The sequence below is a fragment of the Nannospalax galili genome, unplaced genomic scaffold, assembly GCF_000622305.1.
Source record: "Nannospalax galili isolate Female #2095 unplaced genomic scaffold, S.galili_v1.0 scaffold685, whole genome shotgun sequence".
Classification (NCBI taxonomy): domain Eukaryota; kingdom Metazoa; phylum Chordata; class Mammalia; order Rodentia; family Spalacidae; genus Nannospalax; species Nannospalax galili.
In genome coordinates this window covers 3,367,793-3,387,266 of record NW_008353482.1, presented here as the reverse complement: position 1 = coordinate 3,387,266, position 19,474 = coordinate 3,367,793, and the positions used below count along the sequence as shown (strand labels likewise).

The window sequence follows — 19,474 nt, the reverse complement described above, 5'->3', positions numbered from 1 at the left end:
GCCTGCTTTCTTATGCAACACAGGCCCACCTGCCCAGGGGTGGCACCACCCACAGTGGGCTGGCCCCTCCCACATCACTCATCAAGAAGATGCCCCTCAGACATGGCCACAGGCCAGTCCAATAGAGGCAATTCCCCAATTGAGGCTCCCTCAACCCAGGTGTGTCAAGTTGACACTAAAGCTATCCAGCACACTCAGTTTTCAAGGGTAAAGATCTTTGGGGCTGTTGGTCTACCACAAGATGATACTGTTTTGAACTATATAGAAAAAGGATAGATTCCTAAACAATCAAGCTGAAAAAGTCTCCAGGACAGTGAAGCAGTGAAGGATGTTTTTCTGTTTGTTTTTTTTTAAGTGGGTTATATTCAGCACCAATGGACTCATTTCCTAATTCAAAAAAAAAGAAGTAATTGTCTAGGTTAGCATACAAAATGATGGGTTTCATCATGGTATCTTCACACAAATGTGTAGCTACATTTTTAAAAGTTATATTCTGGGATTATAGCCCCAAACCCTCTTGCTTAAAGAAAACTTGCAGGTTAGTCTTGGTGTTAGGGAGTACAGTGAATAAACTTGAATCCTGTAATAAACAGACTCAGGTGGACTAGACTTGAACAGTGGGTAAATGGATGGAGCTGAAACTGGACAAGGGGGAGGGGGCAGGTTGTCTATCACCTACCCTGGCAGAAGATGGAATAGCTCAGATCCTACAGAGAGACACCAGAGAACAGGGCATGCTGAGACTCAGCCAGCGCTGTTTGCCTTACTACTTTGGCCAGCCCAGAAATGGGGACCTGGGTAATGACTCCAAGCACCTCACTGCCCTCAAATAAAGAACACTCCTTAATCAAAGGTGGCTTGGCCTGGATGCTAAGGCCTTTATGATGTGGGCTGGCCTATACCCAGCCTCACCAAAATCTGCAACTATAGGATTTCTGCACCTGAAGACCCAGGAACAAACTGCAACCCATAAAAACCCCAGTGTTCCTGCTGTCCTCAAGCCTGGGCAGCCCATGGGTAGACTGGCAGCTGCAGGGAAGGAGCCAGTTTTTTTGGGGGGGGGTGAAGCACACCCTAACTTCAGATCTGTAACTGGGACCCACTTTGCTTTGCCTGGAAGCTTTTAGCATCGGGCCTGCATGAGCAGAGGAAGAGTGAGTTTCCCCAGACAGGGGATCCAATGCAGGGAAAGGGAGCCCAGCAGGTAGGGTCCCCTACCTGGTCCCCTCAGCACCAGAAAGCATCACTTTGAGGACAGGGGAATTAGATCTCTTGCTGTTGAAGCAGAAGGAAAGAGAAGAAAGGGGTAACAAACCAGTGCTGCCTCCATTGATTTGTCCAAGGACTTCTGACATCAAGCATGCTGATGTTTTATATGAGGACTTAGAAAATGTCCAGCATCTACCAAATAACTAGGTCAATAAATTAAGGACTAAAGGTCAACCCAATCTTTAAAAGTCTGCTCAAACTCAAAAGGCTACTTAATTTTAATTTTTCTTTTCTTTTCATGTGTATGTGCCAAATACTTCCTGCTCACTAGGCAAGTCTCTGCCATTGAGCTATACCCAGTAGAGAAGGCAGCTCCCAGACAAACTACATATTACCCTGGTTTAGTGGGTGAAGCCTAATGGGCTCAGATAGCAGAACAATATAATTAACACTATGCAGGAAGCTGAGTGCTAGACACACAACACTGTCATAGCAAATGCCACATTTAGAAATGTTTACCCAGGGGGCTGGAGAGATGGCTTAACAGTTAAAAGCACTGGCTGTTCTTGTAGAGGACCCAGGTTCAAATCCCAGCACCTAAATGGTAGTTAACAACCATACATAACTCCAGTTCCAGGGGATCTGACACCCTCTTCTGACCTTTACAGGGCATTGCATAACACGGGTGCACTTACATACATGCAGGTAATACACTCATACACATAAAATTTAAAAAATAATAAAAATTTTAAAATTAAGAAATGTTCATCTAACACAGGGATCCCCTCACATTAGCCATGCACCAGGACATATGAGACAGTAAAAAGAAAAATAACTAAAAATGCAACAATTAAATTCTTCTGCAAGTAGGCAGTCAAAAGTATGTGGGTTCATTCCAAAGTCTATCACTCTCCTAGAAAGGGAGGAGAAAACCAAGGCTGTGCAGTACTGTTTGGATTCCCACTGGAAGCCCTTCATGCACAGGGCAAGTCACACATTCACACACACACACACACAGACACATACGGACACACAGACACACGGGGACACACACACACACTCTTCCAGGCCCACAAAGGTCCTACACACCGCTTTTTTCTTGATCTTAGCAGCCTTTTGCATCCTCTGCGCAGCATGGAAGAGAAGAGAGAAGCAGGTGGGCACAAAAGGAAGGAAGGTGCGGCAAGGTTATTTCAGTCTTCTGCTTAATACCCAGGAATCCAACTCGGCACCCAGCAGAAGTCCCCTGCAGGGACGGGGCAGTCACAGCTGGGTTGAGCACACATCCTCTAGAGAAACCATGCATGTGTACTTCAAGTGTTAGAAATGACTGTCAATAGCCCTGTGTACAGAGGGCATACTCAAGGATAGGAGAAATGCATTCAGGACCAGGGAACAAGCCGAGACGTGTCAGGCGCCGGGATCCAAAGCCCTTGTTAAGAGGTACGACCAAGCTCAGCACTGCTCTTCTCTCCTTTTACTTCTTCTGACCAACACAGATTGTCTCATGGTACCCTCTGCTTCCATCCAAGGAGGTTAGTGTGCAGTGAGGAGAATGGAGGAGGCTGCCAGCCTTGCTCAGTTCCATGGGCTGGTAGCATATGTAGATATCACCTTGGCCAGTGTGGAGCAACCATCAGAACTGCCACATCCCCTCCACCTGATACCCCTTAGCTTTGCTGGTATAGCATCATGTTTCTCTTGTCCAGCCTCACCCACCATGAAAATCATATAACCAAGCCTGCCTACAGAGCTACAAGTAGGACAGTTTTTCTTGAGGCCATGCATTTGAGTAACACTTGATATATACCTCCCCATTTCTAGAAGCACTTTGGTGCTAAAAATACACACACATTTGTTAAGGCTCCAAACAAATACATTTGAAGGCTACAATGCTTGAGAACCATCAGTTATTTTTGAAAACTTGTATTTCCCAGAGACTGAGTAGACCATTTTCACCAATGAGCCAGTGGCCTCTGTGCTGAGCTGAGCACAGGCCAGCCATGGTGCAAGTCTCCTTTGGAATCCCTGGATTCTAGGTCATGCCTGCTTTCTGGACTGAACAGAATCCCTGTGCCTTACTGTGCTCACCTACTTCAGGCTCCCCAGAGGAGCCCACCCAAGTGGGAAGTCCTCAGGGCCCTGAAGCATCCCTACCTTGACCCTGCTGACGGCCTCCTGCGCCTGCATCATTCTGATGTTTTTGGATGGGTTGCGCTCAGAAAGCAGCTGGGTGGAGCCCAGGTAGTTGGCAGCGAAGATGATCCCATCAATAAGGTCTTCTGGCTCACAGGGCCCTGGAACTGAAGAGGTGTGGAGTGAGTGGCTTCCTAGAGGAGAACCACCAGGAACAAAGGGTTTGCACACCCAGTCCAGCACAAGGAACATGGCAACCAGAATGATAAAGGAGGAGGGCTGAGCTCTCTCAGATCTGCAGCTCCGGGGAGACCTGTGCATGTCACAGAACTCCACATGAATGGTATGATGAGAGTCACTCAGGGACCCCAAGCCATTGTCTCTCAAAGTAGCTCCACCTCCAGGGTACTACGCATACCTAGAATAGCTTTCCAAACAGTACAGCACTTTCCACCTTCCACAAAGGTGTATGCAAGTATGTGCTGACCTTTCGTTGGCCTTTCCCTCCTCCTTGATCCAGTGGGGCTTCTCTGACCTGCAGCTTCTCACCCCACCCAACCCGGACCCATGCTGGGCAACATGGTCCTCATTCCATCTGGTGCCTCTAGACCATGACAGCCCACCAGAAGCTCCACCATGATGGAAAGTTCCATCTCCTCTGTTCAAAGCATGCACCATGGACACATGTGCTTTGAACACTTCTGCTGAAGACTGAATCTGTTCCTGAAGCTGTGCAGCTGTTGCTCTGTATCAAGCGTTCTTAACCCAGCCTTGGATAATGTACTGAAATCATGCCCTGTGTAATTAGACCTATGCTGTGTGCATCTGTACTGAGTATGTACAGACATTTCCCTTTGTGGATATTCCCTAAACAACACTAAGTAAAAGTTGCTTACATGGCATTTTAGGCTACCTAGGAACAGTCTAGAACATGCAGGAGGATGTGTGCCAGTTCTATACAGACTACATTTTATACAAAGGATGTAAGCATCTGTGTATTTTAAGTTTCCAGAAGGGTCTTGAAACCAGTCCTCCATGCATACAATGACTGTAATTTTAATAAAATAAAATATAAAAAGTCACAAGTTAGTGGCTTGTGGCTCCTATACAGGGCAGTGTAGTTCTAGCAAGGGACTGGCCAACATGCTCTGTAAAGGGGCAGATCGTGACTATTGGTCAGGGTTTTCAACCCTGTTTCAGGGACCAACTTCTGCACTTGAGGGGCAAAAGCCACATGGGCAGTATGGAAATGAGGGGTAGGGTGTGTCCTACTGAACTTTCATATACAACAGCTGATGGACAACCAGGAGGATGGCCGTGGGGCTGCAGTCATCTGACAGACAACCTGGTGTAGGCCATGCATGTTTCCTCTTAGGCTCAAGAAACTGCTCCTGACGCTGCTCAGGACCTCCCTGACCCTTACAGATGAACCCTCCAATGACTTCCAGTCTGCTGGCAATGCCCTTACACCAGTGTGAAACCACTGAGCACCCCTACCACTGTGCATCCTCAGGGAAGAAGCATGCCTCACTTCAGAGCCCAAGGCAGATGGAAGGTGGTGTAGACACACCAGAGGCAGGGAGGTAGTCCTTTCTCAAGCCTTGTGTTCAGAGATGGTGATGTATCCAGTGACCACTCAGGCCTCTCAGCTGGCCCCACCAGGATGAACCATGAGGCCGACATAGCTCCATCTAGACAGTCTGTTGCTGGAGTCATGCTATGGGGCCATCACGAGGGCTCTGTAGCCTGCAGCTGTGTAAGAGCATGCTTGCCGAGTTCAAACAGGCAACCTAACAACAGCACACAGACCCCTGGCAAATGATCAGATCACAGGTTTCTCCTCCCATTGTCACTGTCACCTTCTGTCAGTGTAAGCTGCCATCTCCTGTTTCTGGGGTGGTGCCTGGTCACTACATTCCTCCCAGGCCCCCTACTCTGGCCCTTAGTGCTGTCTCTGGTAGGAAAGACCAACCTGGCTGAGGCTCCCTGGCAGATGTGAACCCAACAGGGACTCTCACAGAGGCCCTCCCACCTAGAACTCCATCCCAGGTCATCAGGCTCTTGTCTCCCAGTGCTTGCCACCAGTGCTCCCACCAACATGAGCACACAGGCACATGATGCATACACACACACACACACACACACACACACAATGGGGGCAGCCACTCATGGGGAGCTGTGCTGTGGCTCTGGCTCTCACACTCTGGCTCCATGATCCTGTAGAGAGTAGCAAGGATGTGAGCATGCAATGTGGAGTCTTGGCTCCTAGCGGAAAGTAACGACTTCCGTGGCAGGCACCTTAAATTATTAAAGCAATAAAATGTCCATGATTACCATAAGCCCAAACAGAGGGGAGAGGAAGATGGCCTGTAAGCCTGAGGACACTGCTGGTGCCAGAGGGAGGCAAGTCTGGGGGCCAGGAGCCGAGCAGAAGGTAACTCTACTCTATGAGCTGGCCACTTGAGGGAAGGAGGGAGCACTCCACTGGAGTCACAACACTCAGAGAAACTCCTGAGGTGAGAGCCACCCAAAAGGACTCATTTATGAACTCACACAGCTGTAGTGACCTGTAAAAACCTGCACAATACTGGGTCTGTCAATATTCCATCATGGAAGGAGGAGGGGCTTATGAGGTCCCACCCGCGAGGAGCAATTGTCTGTTAATGATTGCTGGGGAGGGGGAGTCATTTTCTTCAGTGGTATAACCACTGATAAATTGCCCATGTTCCAGTAAATAACCCCCTACTCATGCTCATGCAAGCAGTCCAAATTAAACTCAGTGAATCTCACACACAGAGATAGATAGATAGAGATAGAGATAGAGATAGAGATGAGAGAGAGCGAGAGAGATGAGAGAGAGAGCGAGAGAGAGCGAGCGAGCGAGAGAGAGAGAGAGAGAGAGAGAGAGAGAAGAAAATAGGATGAGAACTTGGGGAAAAAGAAGGGTTTCAGTAGGAGAGGGAGGAGGAGGAGGAGGTAAAGTAATGGAGGGGAGGATGACCAAAATTCATTATACACATGCATAAAATTGTCAAACAAGAAAGAAGTAAAAAGGAAGGAATCAAGGCTCAGCTCCCAAGCCTGCCACTCCTCAGGCCTGACACTTGCTCCAGGTGTACATCTGAGACTTAAGAATTGAGGCCTAGCCTTGCTTAGTATCAGGGCAGGCCTGGAGAAGTTATCAAGCCCTAGTATTATGATGGGCGTGCTCAGATTGACAGGCACCAGGGGACCTTCCCCAGGCAGGCACAGAGGGATGGAGCTTCCTCCCAAGTCAAGAATCTCCCAGGCCAAGCCTTCTAAGAGTCACAGGCCCACATTAGCTTCTTCAGGGCCTCCCATCACATCCTGACCCCCAAGGACAAGAAGGTCCCAAATCTCTCCATGTCTAATCAGGCTCTTTTATTTTTCCTATTAAAAGCATCACCCCTTGGTTTGGAGCTGTCCATTGGCAGCTGTAGTCTGCATGCAGGTGTCACCCTGACCCCTGGGACTTTGGACTGAAGGACCACTGTTTTGACTACCTTGGGCCACCTCATTCTTAGGCCTTGTTCTCTCCAGTGAACACAGTTCAGAGGTGTCTACCACTGGCCAAGGATCACCTTAGAGTGAGACCTGCAACCCCCAGGGGGGGCCCAATTCAATAACAACTACTGACCAGGAGATGGCGCTATTTGTCTTGTGGGTGATGCAGGTCTCCCATTTACCCTGGGTGAGACTGGCATCATACCTCCAGTCAGCACCTGGGTCTTCACTAGGTGAGTGTTGCCCTGTCTTAGAGGGGAGGGGGCTACATAGTACCCTGAGGATCCCAGTCCTTGGGGAGGAATGGGGACAGATTTTTGTCTTCGGGTTTCAACTCCACATTGGACGCTGCTGCCTTCTGACTCTTCTGTCAGTTTTCCAAGTGACCTTGGCCAGCTCTCTGGACTTTGCTGAGGCTCATGTGCCCATTTTAATACATGGGCACAAGAAGATGGATGACAGGACTGGCTGCTCCATGGGCCCCAGAAATCTGAGGCCAATCAAGGGCACAGTCCCCAGATGTCTACTTCTGTCCCCTGTCCTTTCATTCCTGCCTTGCCCTTTCCTCCAACCTGAAGCAATGCATGTGCAGTCCTTGGGGCATCCAGTCATCTCTCAGGGAAGGAAACCAATGAAGAGAAGACTGGTCAGGGGGCTGGGGGAGTATTCTGGACGCACATTCACAGCTCTCACCCCCAACTATGGAATGGAAAGTCAAGATCAAACAGCTTCCCTGGCCTTTGGAAGAGCTGGCCCCTCTTCTCTGATGGGAATTGTTTCTCTTTCACAAACCTTTCACTGAAACCAGCAGAGGGAGACAGATGACGACAGAACAATGGCAAATGCCTAAAGGACAGGCGCGTGTGCATCCCCAGAGGGCAATCTGTCCCCTTCCTGATGTACCTCTGACTCATAGCATATATCTCTGGTGTCTGCAGTTTGGAGAGGGGTAAGACACTCTTCATCCTTTCCTGCCTGAAGCACCGCTTAGGGACTCCTGCTGTCCCTTCCTGTGAGAGTCCTCATATTCTAAGTGTGGGGCTGGGGCTGCACTTGGACTTGGGCCTTCTCACCTGCTCTATAATGCAGAAGTGCTGGAGTCTCATAGAACTGTGCCTGGGAGCCCCTATTTCTGCCACCTGGGGAAGATGTTCCTGCATGTGAGAACTGGCCAGAGGCTGCCAATACACCAGCCTGGCTTCAGGCATTCTCTTTAGCTCCCAGACTGCTGACTCTCCCTGGTCTGAGAGGGTGTGGTTGTGAGGTTGCAGTGCCGCATCAAATGGAGCCTATCTGTACAAGGCCCACAGCACTCTGCACAGATGAGAGGCCCCCAGTGCAGATGCCATGTCTGACTCACCAGACTATGTGACAGCAGAGTCCCAGACACCAGTTCTTAACAATCCCTAAAACAGACTCCATCATCCCAATTTTAAGAGAAAGACCGTTCAAGTTAGGTCAAATGATCTCTCTCAAATCATTGTCCTGCCCTGTGAGGACCTGTGCTGTGACAAAACAAGGCTCACCAGCCAGAGGGCGAGGCTGACCAGTCCCACAGTCTATAAATTCATCTTGCTTAGCACCAGGAAGGGAGGATAGGCTCCAAAGGAAAACCAGCAGGCCCAGACTCTTGAGGAACCTGGACGTGGCTGCTTTTGACCTAAAGTCTATGGCATTAGCAGTATTATCAGTGAGTCAAAGAAGACAGCTTTCCAGAGGCAAGAACAGGTAGAAAGGCCCTGGGGTGGCAGAGAGAGCAGCAACTTAGGGGTACTAGAATTTGTCCACATTACCTGGTGCAAGGAATGGCCTAGAAGCTGGAATAAGTCAAAGTGCAGAGCAAGGCTGGCTAGATGTGAGGACTTTGGAGCCACTCCAAAGACTGTCACTCCAGTCCATCAATTAGGGAAGTGGCCCGATCACTCCACTTTCTGCAGAGACGAAGAATGAAAAGCACACAAATGGCCATTACAATGGTCCAAGCAAGCAAGCAATGATGCTGGTGTAGACCAAGAGGGTAATGCAGACAGAGGTTCAACCAAAAGTTGGACTGAGTATGAGGTGGTGATGAGGGTTGGAAAGCTGGACCATGGATAGCTGGATGGCGTTGTTATTCACTGTAATGGGCGCCTGACAAAGAACTGACCTCAGAGTGAGGATTCTGAACAAACCAGGCATTTTCCAAGTGCAGCTCAGTAGCAAGTTCAAGTTAGACAACAGGGTAAGAATAAACTGTGAGAGATGCCAACTGAAACTGCAGGTGTGTGTGTGTGTGTGTGTGTGTGTGTGTGTGTGTCATTGTGAGGAGGCCACGAGTGGAGGTGGCAGGAGAAAGGCCCAGCATCCAGCCCTGTCAGGCACCATGATGAGAAAGGGCTGGAGAAGGGAGATGTGTCCAACAGGACCCATGCTGGCAAGAGGCCATTTACAAGGGACTCCCATGTACTGGGCATGACAACAAGACAGCCAGTGGTGACCTTGGAATAGTTTCAGGGAGAGTGGGTGGGGGTCTGACTGTGGGGTGAGGAGTTTGGGCAGGTGTAGAATGTGAGCCAGTTCCCAGTTTTCGCTCCAACGAGAAGAGGCAGAGTACAGAGATGCAAGACAGAGATGGATTTAAAACCAGTGTGAAGGAGAGAGGAAGAAGAGGTGTTAGATCTGTGTCTCCACAGCCTCAGAGGGAGGGGCCACAGCTCTGATGGGTCAGCATGTGGGGACTCTAAGACCACATGTCAGGGCAACCACCAGGGCAGTGAAGATCTAGGACCTGGGAAGGGGCTCCCAAATGGGAAAGGAGTGAGAAGGGATGGAGATGGATCATGTAACTTGCTCTCACAGGCCTTCTGTGCAGAGCCAAGGAGCAGTCTCAAGTCTCAGGAAGGCTCTAGAACCTATAGTACCTCCCTCTCCACACCAGTCTATCCCAGAACAAGACCCTCTAGGCCTCTGAGAAGCCCCTGTGCAAAGTTATCCTGTGCCACTGATAGAAGGTGCCACCTGTAAATTCAGGCTGGTACAGGCAGGGCTACTATAGAATGGGAAGAATTGCAGTGGCACCATGTGGTGCTTCAGAACACAGTCAGTGACAGAGGTCAGTAGCTGCCAGTAGGAGGAAAAGCTTTGACAGAATGAGGGAAAGAAGGTCAAAGGCAAGTTCAATTCAGTCCCTAGTTCTGTCCATAACATCCTAAGCATAATAAGCTTTTGTCTAGGAGAATGACTTCCCAGAAAAAGGATAAATCAAAACCCTGGCCAAAATAGAAAAAGGTGCATGTCTGTTTGTAATGGGAAAAAAAAAAAACCTGGAAAGTACCCAATCGCTGCTGAATAGGAGCCATCCATCCAACAGTGGATCTCTGTGGAACAGCTCAGAAGACTGCTAAGCACCACGCAGAACCTAGATATAACAGGCAGGATTGGTGTTCAGTTTTAAACAAATGCATGAGAAGAAAGGGGATCTAAATTCATTACTACTTATCTAAAAGGGGGAAGATAAGCTCACAGTAAAGATATATGAAATGTTTAAACTTTGGACAATGTAGTATGCAATGAAACATCATAAAATTCCACATAAAATTCTATACAAAAAAAATAGCATTTTTGTCTCATGCATCCAATTAAAGGCTTATACAAAGATTAGGATATTTTGAAAATATGAACTAAAAACTATGGCAAATGTTTAAAATGGTTATTTATACAGAGAACTATAGAGGGAGGAGTGAGGCAATTGGACACCTCTCCATACACCTTGTGTTATATGTCTAACTTTAGACCCATGCAAGTATTTTACATAGTTACAGTGATAAACGCTTATTTCTAATAATTAAAAGAAAAGTGAAAGAATTAATCAAAACATGAATTTGTGACACCATCACAAAAGGAAACCCAATTCCCAAGAATTGTAAAACACAGTTATTCGGTGGTCAATCATTGCTGGGCTCCACTGTAAAGCTGGGAGTAAATGCAGAGAAATCATAACTAGACCTACAGTCATGTGTTGATACTGTTACTCTGGAAGTGGGGTCTGATGATCAGGGTAAAACAGATGCATGATCATGTTGAGAATCAGGACTTGGGACACAGGAACAAAAACATACAAACGGAAGAGCCCTGGGTCCTGACATAGTAACAATATGAATCATGATCCAATCAACTTGAAAATATAGCACACTAGTTATTGCTCATTGATTATAAATACACAACCAATTACCCCCAAATTTAGCAACTTAAAACATCAAACACTTATAATTTCCAGGATCTGGGTATGTCTCAGGTGGGACCTGTAGCAGGAGGCCTCCAAAGATGGAGCAGACCCAGAGCCCTGGGATTCAGCGAGAATTCACTTCACTTCTTGGTCTGCAAATAGCCCGCCAAAAGGAGCCCACGCCTCCGTACCCTGCTCGCGAGCCCAGTGACTGCTGACAGACTGCATGCCATGGACCAATCAGAAAACGATACGCTGACTAAAGGGACTTGGGGGCAGAGAAAAGGGAGATATAAGGCATGCCCCCTCCTCCATTAAACAAGCCTGCAGCACCTCGCCTAGTGCTTGCTTCTACCGACTCCCGGGGTTTGTGTGTTGTGACTCCGCGCCTCTTACCGTCCCCCGCCCCAATCAGCAGGGGACGCGATCCAGGTTAGGGTCTTCACAGCTGGCCTGAGGAGAACCCACAACAGGGACCTCTGGCTCAGGATCTCTGTAAACACGAGGTAGCCATGAAGGGTGTCACCATCTTAAGGCCTGAACAGGAAGGACCAATTCCAAGTTCCTTAGCAGGGCTGTTGGCAGAGACATCGGTCCCTTACACACTGCCCTCCCTGAAGAGCAGCTCATAACAACCATCTAGTAGGCTGGTTCACTTAGAGAAAAAGCAAGGATAAGTGAGACAGACACCACTGTCTTTCTGTAACCTAATTTTGGAAATGACATCCAAAATTTTGCCATCTTCTATTCACTAGAAGAAAGTCAAGTCTAGTCCACATTCAGAGTAAGGGCCTGTCCAAGGCTGTAGCTATCAAGAGGTGGATCCCTGGGAACCATGTTAGGTAATGTTCCTGTCACATTGCATACTTCCCAACCTTGCAGCAAGGAGACCTTTCCTCACCCAATAGTTTGCCGCCTAACTTCATGGAAAAAGAACTAATTGGCTCCATTCCCAGGGCAAGAGATATTTAAGATGATCTCAGAATTTCTAATTATACTAGAAAATATTAGAGCCATGAACAAGTATTGAGCCATCCTGGTAAGACTAAGGAACCAACACAGAGTCTCTTGCTAGCCAGAGATAAATGGAAGTATCCATAAGCACGGAATCTCCAGAGGACTACTGCACATCAACACGCGCAACCTGGGGGCTTCCAGTGACAGCACTGGTTACCTCTGTAGGTTCCTAGAGAAACCATCCATTTAAGCATTGTTGAAGAGAGGGCTTCAAGGTTTCATCAGCTTTTCTTACATGAACTATATTCAGAGTAACCAAATACTTGAAGAGGGAAAGTTTATCTGCATAGAAATCCAAAGAATCAATGGCCAGAAAAGACGGGATCAGAATAACTACTAAATGGAGCTGGACAATATCCATTAATTATTGCTAAAAAAAGAGGCAACCAGGTATCATGAGTCTCATGATGGAAGAATGCAATGTTATATATGAAGCTTTGCCTAAACAACCACACTAAATATCATCTACCTTGTGTCTAAACCTAATTTTCCTGGATACAGAGGACAGAGAACCACGGGGATACAGTCAACCATGCTCAGACTGCAGGAAATGCCACAGGATGACTGATACAGAGACTTCTACCACAGCATCAATTGTGAGAAAGAACACTGCCCAATTGGCTTTGTCAAGATGACAAAGCCTAGAATTATCTAAGAGAGAAGCTTCCATCAAGGCATTGCCTAGATCAGATTGACTTGTGCACATGTCAGTGGGGGCTTATCTTTATTATTAATGATCGAAGAAGGCCTAGCCTACTATGGACAGAACCATCCCTAGGTAGGTGGTCCTGGGCTATATAAGAAAGCTAGGTAATCATGGTTCTGGAACAGAACAACAGGCAACATCCCTCCATGGTTTCTGCTTGGGTTCCTACCCTGACTTTCCTCAATGATGGACTGTCACCCAAGGCAAATAAACCCTTTCCTCCCCTAAGTTGCTTCTGGTTAGAGTGTTTTATCACAGCAACAGAAAGGAAACTAGAATGAAAACAGAGATGGATGGAGAATCCATAAAAGACAGAAGAGAATTGTAAAATGTATCAACCAGTCTCAATAAGCGATCTTGGTCAGATTTCCATTCAGATAGGCACACTGTACATGGAGAAGTGGAAACACTAGCTGACATTTAATGACATAAACAAACAACTTCTAGTTTTGTTTTAATTGTGGCAATAACAATGGAAGTGTTTTCTTTAAAAAAAAAAAAGAGTTCCCACGGGGCTTGGTGGCACACACGTTTAATCCCAGCACTTGGGAGGCAGAGGCAGGTGGATCTCTGTGAGTTCAAGGCCAACCTGGTCTACATAGTGAGTTCCAGAACAGCTGGGGCTACAGGGAGACCCTGCCCCCCCCGCCAAAAAAAAGACAAAGAAAAAAGAGTTCCCTTATTTTATTTTTATTTATTTGTTTATTTATTTATTTATTATGTATTTTTGAGACAGGGTCTCCCTGCATCCCTAGCTGGCCTGGAATTCACTATGTAGACCAGGCTGGCCTTGAACTCACAGAGATCCACCTGCCCCTGCCTCCTGAGTGCTGGCATTAAAGGTACGCCCTACCATGCCCTGCCTAGAGTTCCTATATTTTAGTGATATTTATTTAAAATACTTAAAGGAAACATGGTATGAGGTCTGAGATTTTCTTTAGGAAATTTGGAGAGAGTTGAAGCACAGGTTAAACACTGCAGGACACAAGGAGGTGGACACTGGTGAATCTGAAACCGGTGAAGGGCACATGGCAGTGGGCGTGATGTTCACTCTACTTTTTACTATGTGTGAAATTTTTATGATAACAAAATTAAAAGAATGGAGCTTTCAAAATGATGTTTCTTTTTACTTTTTACTAATGGCCATATCTCATTATTATATAACACTGCTACTTACAGTTCACCCAATTCAATGAGAAAACAGGAAGTAACAGCATACAAGAAAGGAAAGTGAAAATCATTCTGATTTGCAGATGGTATGATTGTATACCAGGGAAAAGCCAAGGAAACAAATAAAAATGTATTTTTAAAAAGTTAAAAATTGGCTAAGCCAGTGGTTTTGAATTTAATCCACACAAAAACTCACAAAAAAATCAGTTTCTATGTACCTACAAACAAGTCAGAAAAATGTAACAAAGCCAAAGTTAACATTTATCAAAACAATAAATGGGGTCTGGCGTGGTGGCACATGCCTTTAATCCCAGCACTCAGGAGGCAGAGGCAGGCAGATCTCTGTGAGTTCGAGGCCAGCCTGGTCTACATAGCGAGTTCCAGGTCAGCTGGGGCTACGGGGAGACCCTGTCTCAAAAAATATCAAAAAAAAAAGTTCTGGATGAAGATCTTATTTATAAAATAATCTAAGAATCATATTGATCTTAAAAATTGAAAAAGATTGATCATTTTACCCCATAAAAGTTTCAGCAAAGTTAAAAAAAAAAGTGACACAGAAGAAAACAAAAGCTGGGTATAACTAGTCACATCAGTACTTGGGAGGCTGATGCAGGAGGGTTCCAAGTTCAAGGCCAGACTGTATTGCAGTCCAAACAAAACTAACAAAGCTACAAAAGCAAAGATAAGGGTAAACTGGGAAAAACTTGTCGTTATGAATTCAAGGGCTCATTTCCTTTAAGTAGAAACATGACACAAATCAGTAAGAAACAAAAGTCAAGCCAGGGGTTGAAGGGAACATTGGCCAATCTGTACAAACATTCAATTACAAGAGAGTAAACTCTGGGAACAGCTACAGCATAGTGACTGCAGCCAGCTACCCTCTATAGCCACAGGATCCACACCTGCAGTTTAACCAACTGTGGTTGAAATAAAAATTTTAAGCTGCATATGTATACTGATCATGTACAAACTTTTCTTGTCCCTATTCCCTAAACAATATGGCATGGTGACGACTTCTATAGCATTCACCTTGTGTTATAAAGCATGCAGAGATGGTTTCAGACATACAAGAATATATGTACACATTCTATGTAAACACTAGTTATGCTGTGGAGAATGACCTTGAATCCCTGATCATGCTTCGTCTGCCTCCCAAGTTTTGGTACTATAGACATGCTCGACTACACCCAGATCTCTTTTAATAAACCTAATCATTTAGACTCATGGGACATACTAAAGCTTAACTGACAGGGAGCCATTGACTTGGAGGGAATAAGATAGTCGCTATTAGCCACTGGCCTCTTCCATAGAGCCCAGGCAGAAGCCCGTACGATGTCCACACAGCTGATCTAACTGGGATCCTGGGTAGCTCAGCTATAAGAGGACAAAATGCCCACCACACAGAGTACGTGGAGCTCATGCAGTTTAAGAATCTCCTGTTCCCAGGAGCTTTCACAACCACTCTTTTTGTGTAGCTTCTAGGGATCCCTCAAAGAGACATTCTCAGTCACAGGAGTGATCATTGTGGGAAGCCCAAAGTTCTGACACCTCTCAAAGACTATAATCCCCCCACCTAGATACAGTCTATCAGTCAGAGTCCTCTACCACAACAATGCTGCCCAGTGGCAGAATTGACATACTATTTTTCAGGTTACCCAGGAAACAGGCTAAGAAAGTTAAGAGAAAGTCAAAATCTCATCTCATACAAATAATTAATTCACCTTTGTGTGGGTGGTGTATAAACCTGTTCATGTGGGTATGTGCCTGCAGTTATGCATGTACATGTGCTTGCATGTGTGTGAAGGCCAGAGGTCAACAATAGGTGTCTTCCTCAATCACTCTCCACCTTATTTTGGGGGACAGGATCTCTCACTGAATCTGGAGCTTATCAATTCAGCTAGGTTAGCTGGTCAATGAGATTCGGGGATCCATCTGTCTCCACTCCCAGTACTGGGGTTACAGACACACATCTCTGCATCTGACTTTTTACATAGGTTCTGGGGATCATGACTCAGGTCTTCATGCTTGCATGGCAAGCACTTCACCAACTGAGCCATCTCCTAAGCCCTCTTTTCACAAAAATCCTTTGCTTCCTCAATATAAAGAGGTAGACAACAAAGTTGGTTTAAACATTTCCCCTTCTTTCTTCTTCCTGCCTGGAACAGGGAGCAATTGATGGAGCCAACCAGACATCATGTGAGAATGAGGTGATGTGGTTTGAATGGGAAATGTTTCCCAGGGGCTCAAAGATTTCAACACTTAGTTCTCAGTTGGTAGCACTGTTTGAGCGAGGTCATGGAACCTTTAGGAAGAGTGGCCTGGCTGGAGGAAGCTTGACACACTTGTGGCAAACTCTGAGAGTCTCCCTCTCCCTCTGCTCCATTTTTGCTGCTGGAGATGTGAGCTCTCAGCTTTTCATCTCCTGCCACCATGCCTGCTGCTTGCTGCCATGCCTCCTTGTCATGATGGGCTCTGATCTCTCTAGAGCTGCAAGCCAAAATAAACTCTTTCTTCTGTAAGTTGTCTTAGTCATCGTGTTTTATCTCAGAAACAGAAAAGTAACTGATACAGGTGACAAGCCTGAAGACAAGGCCAAAAGAAGCAAAGATGATGATCTGACCTCACACAGTCACTGAATGGTCACCTCTAGACGTCCTTATAACACACACACACACACACACACACACACACACACACACACTTTCCTACTATATAATTTAATAGCAGGTAGGTCCCAGCTGGCAAAGATGCCTATTTGCAGATGGTTCTTTCATGCTCATTACATTAGAGGGTTTTTTGTCATCCCCATGACTACCTATTCCTAGTGTTTAACAGGATTTTTTGGTTAATAAAGATTTGTTGAATGTGAATTCTATAATATAAAGGGATGGGCTTTGCTTAACATCTCTGTATTTTCACTGTGATCAAAGGGCTTCTCTCCTAAATTAGGGCTCAAGCCTAATTCTAGTTGTTCACATTGGTGTGAGTGGGTCACAAGCAGTTTTAGGCAGTCTGAGTCAGTATGTGGTGCTAAATCTTATTTTGGTTTGGTTAGGTACAGTCTGAGTTGGTCCAGAGAAATAAGCCTTTTGGAAAACTAAGAGCTATAGTCAGATGCAATGTATGGAATCCTCTGTACTCTTCCCTCCTTGCTGAGGTAAGATTGGGAGGGATTTCTTTGCTTATTATGTCCCCGCCCACAAGAATTTGAAGTTCTTTCCAAATGATGCGATGATTTATTGGCAATAAGAGGTTCATTTAGGTCTATAAGACCCCATTGCCCTGGAGCACTGTGACTGACACATGTCCACCCTAGTTTCAGACCACCAAGGAATATGATAGAGATATGTGCTGCTTTTCTGTGATCAGGACCCCAGGCATACCCCACTGTGGTAACATGTGGGATGACATGTGGTGACATGAAGAAGAGACCACATGGTCTCTTCCTGCCAATCAGTGGATGCTGAAAAACTATAGCCAGCCAGGTGACTGGAATCATTATGTAGTCTGTTGTGATCAGACGAAAATCAGCTTGAACCAGCTGAAACCAGAAAAAGCATAACAAAACCACATGTGAACTGCTGGTCGAAACCCATTTGAGCCTATTCGTATTAGGCAAAATGGAGTCCAGTCTATTTAGGTTTTAAATATTCGTTCTTACACTTAAAACATGATTCTCAACCAAATTAAATGACACTGAATTAGTCAAAGTAGTCATTGTAGGGGGCCAGTTAGAACTTGTTAAGCCTGGTTCAGACTCATCGTTAAAGGAAAACTTGGAGGCTTCCATTATTTATTATAAAAGAAAAGCTGAATGGGCAAGGTTTCAAGCAATTTATTTCTAAAGATCCATTTACTTTGTTTCTGTAAATATTCATAAGAATTAATTATCAGCTTATTGAAAGAATTAATAAAATTCACATTGTCTATTGTAACACATTAGCAGAGATAGGAAAATCCTCCTGTCAGAAAAAAGTCCTACTGAAGATGTTCTTGCTTGGCTGTTGTACCCCACAGGGTCCAAGTGGGGCATCTGGTACATGCAGACTACACCAAGTCACTCCATCAAATGCCAAGCAGGAGTGTCCACACACCAAAAGGTGACACAGAACCAATCAAGCAGTTCAATCAATTTTGTTCTTTATCAAATGTGGAATGTACTGCTAATCCAGAAAAAGACTGTGTGTGCGTGTGTGTGAGTGTGTGTGTGTGTGTGTGTGTGTGTGTGTGTGTTAAGTGGAACCAGGGCATGAAAAAGAACAGCCTGATCAAAGAGGATCATAATGAACTGCTTAAACAGACACATTTCAGTGCATTAATTCAGTCCCCAGTGTCATCTGTGATGCAATTAGCCAGGGTGTATTAAATGAATGGTCCCTACTGGTCCTTGCATCAAAGCAGGCAGACAGGTTACAAGTCCCCCCTCTACAGTATGCTTATTCAGCACTCAAAGAGCCAAATGCCCAACAGCACCTTGCTGGAAATGGTGCTTTCTAAACAAGCTCCTTGGGAGAAAACACACACAGAACCACTTGCTTAGACGTAAAGTGCAACTGTCTCCCGAGAAACAAAGTTCTAAGTCACTTACCAGCCACAAAGCTTGGAAATGATGCCACCTTCTTTGTCTGTCAGGAAATAAGAAAGAGAATAAAACATTACTAGTTGCAAAAGGGTGACTTACAAGACCTGGTCTAAGATGTGTACCACCACTGGAAAAGCCCAACCTCAAGAGTGGCCTATGTTCCCAAGAAGTCAGCTGCACAGCATGCTAGTCATGATACTAACAACACATTGTTGAGATGGAGCACAAAATCCCATCAGTCAAACCTTGGGAGCCTCTAGGTTAGCATGTCATGTCTGAAAAGAGCCAATCAATTGAACGGCTCTCTGTGATGGCTAATCCTGGGTCAACTTGACTGGATCTGGGATTAACTGAAATGAAAGAGATCTTGATTGGATCATCTGAAGCTGGAAGACACACCCTAAATGTGGTGTTACCTTCTGATGGCAGCCAGTATAAAAGACCAAGGCAGAGGAGAACGCCTGGCTTCTTGCTGCTTGCCTTCTCTCTCGCTGGTGAGTTCATGTTGCTGCTGTAGACTGAAGATGAGCTGATATTTTGGAATTTGTCAGACCTTCAGCACCAGATTCGGACTACTGAGGCATCCAGCCTTGTGGACTGAGTGACTACAGATTCTCAGCCTCTCCAGCGTGGTGCAGCCATTGTTGGACTACTCAGACTCTATCCTGTGAGCTAAGCTGATAAATCTCTATACATATATATTCATTCTACCGGTTCTGTTTCTTTGGAGAACCCTGACTAATACAGATTGTGGTACCAGGAGTGGTTCTAGAGAAACAGAATTGAAAGGATGAATTTCTTTAAAGGGCTTGTTGGTATTTGGAGCAGGCTCTCCAACTCAGAGTCTTCAGATAGCATGGAGAGCACTGAAAATCCGTGGTGTAGACTATTTGAAACAATTATGAAAACAGACCCATTTGAATCT

At 45.8% G+C, this 19,474-nt stretch overlaps 1 protein-coding gene across 3 annotated transcripts in view; it reads right to left on the bottom strand.

Moving 5' to 3' along the window:
* The window catches only part of Apba2 (amyloid beta precursor protein binding family A member 2), a 260,996-nt gene that overhangs the window by 17,753 nt on the left and 223,769 nt on the right, over positions 1–19,474 (bottom strand). For 2 of the 3 annotated variants that reach the window (XM_008850617.2, XM_008850618.3), the window contains 3 exons: positions 18,556–18,592; positions 3,367–3,512; positions 2,299–2,334 (listed from right to left, as the gene is read on the bottom strand). In XM_008850617.2, the coding sequence (XP_008848839.1) occupies positions 2,299–2,334; positions 3,367–3,512; positions 18,556–18,592 (219 nt within the window). The remainder of the gene's footprint in view (positions 1–2,298; positions 2,335–3,366; positions 3,513–18,555; positions 18,593–19,474) is intronic. The other variant, XM_008850619.2, reaches the window with a different exon arrangement.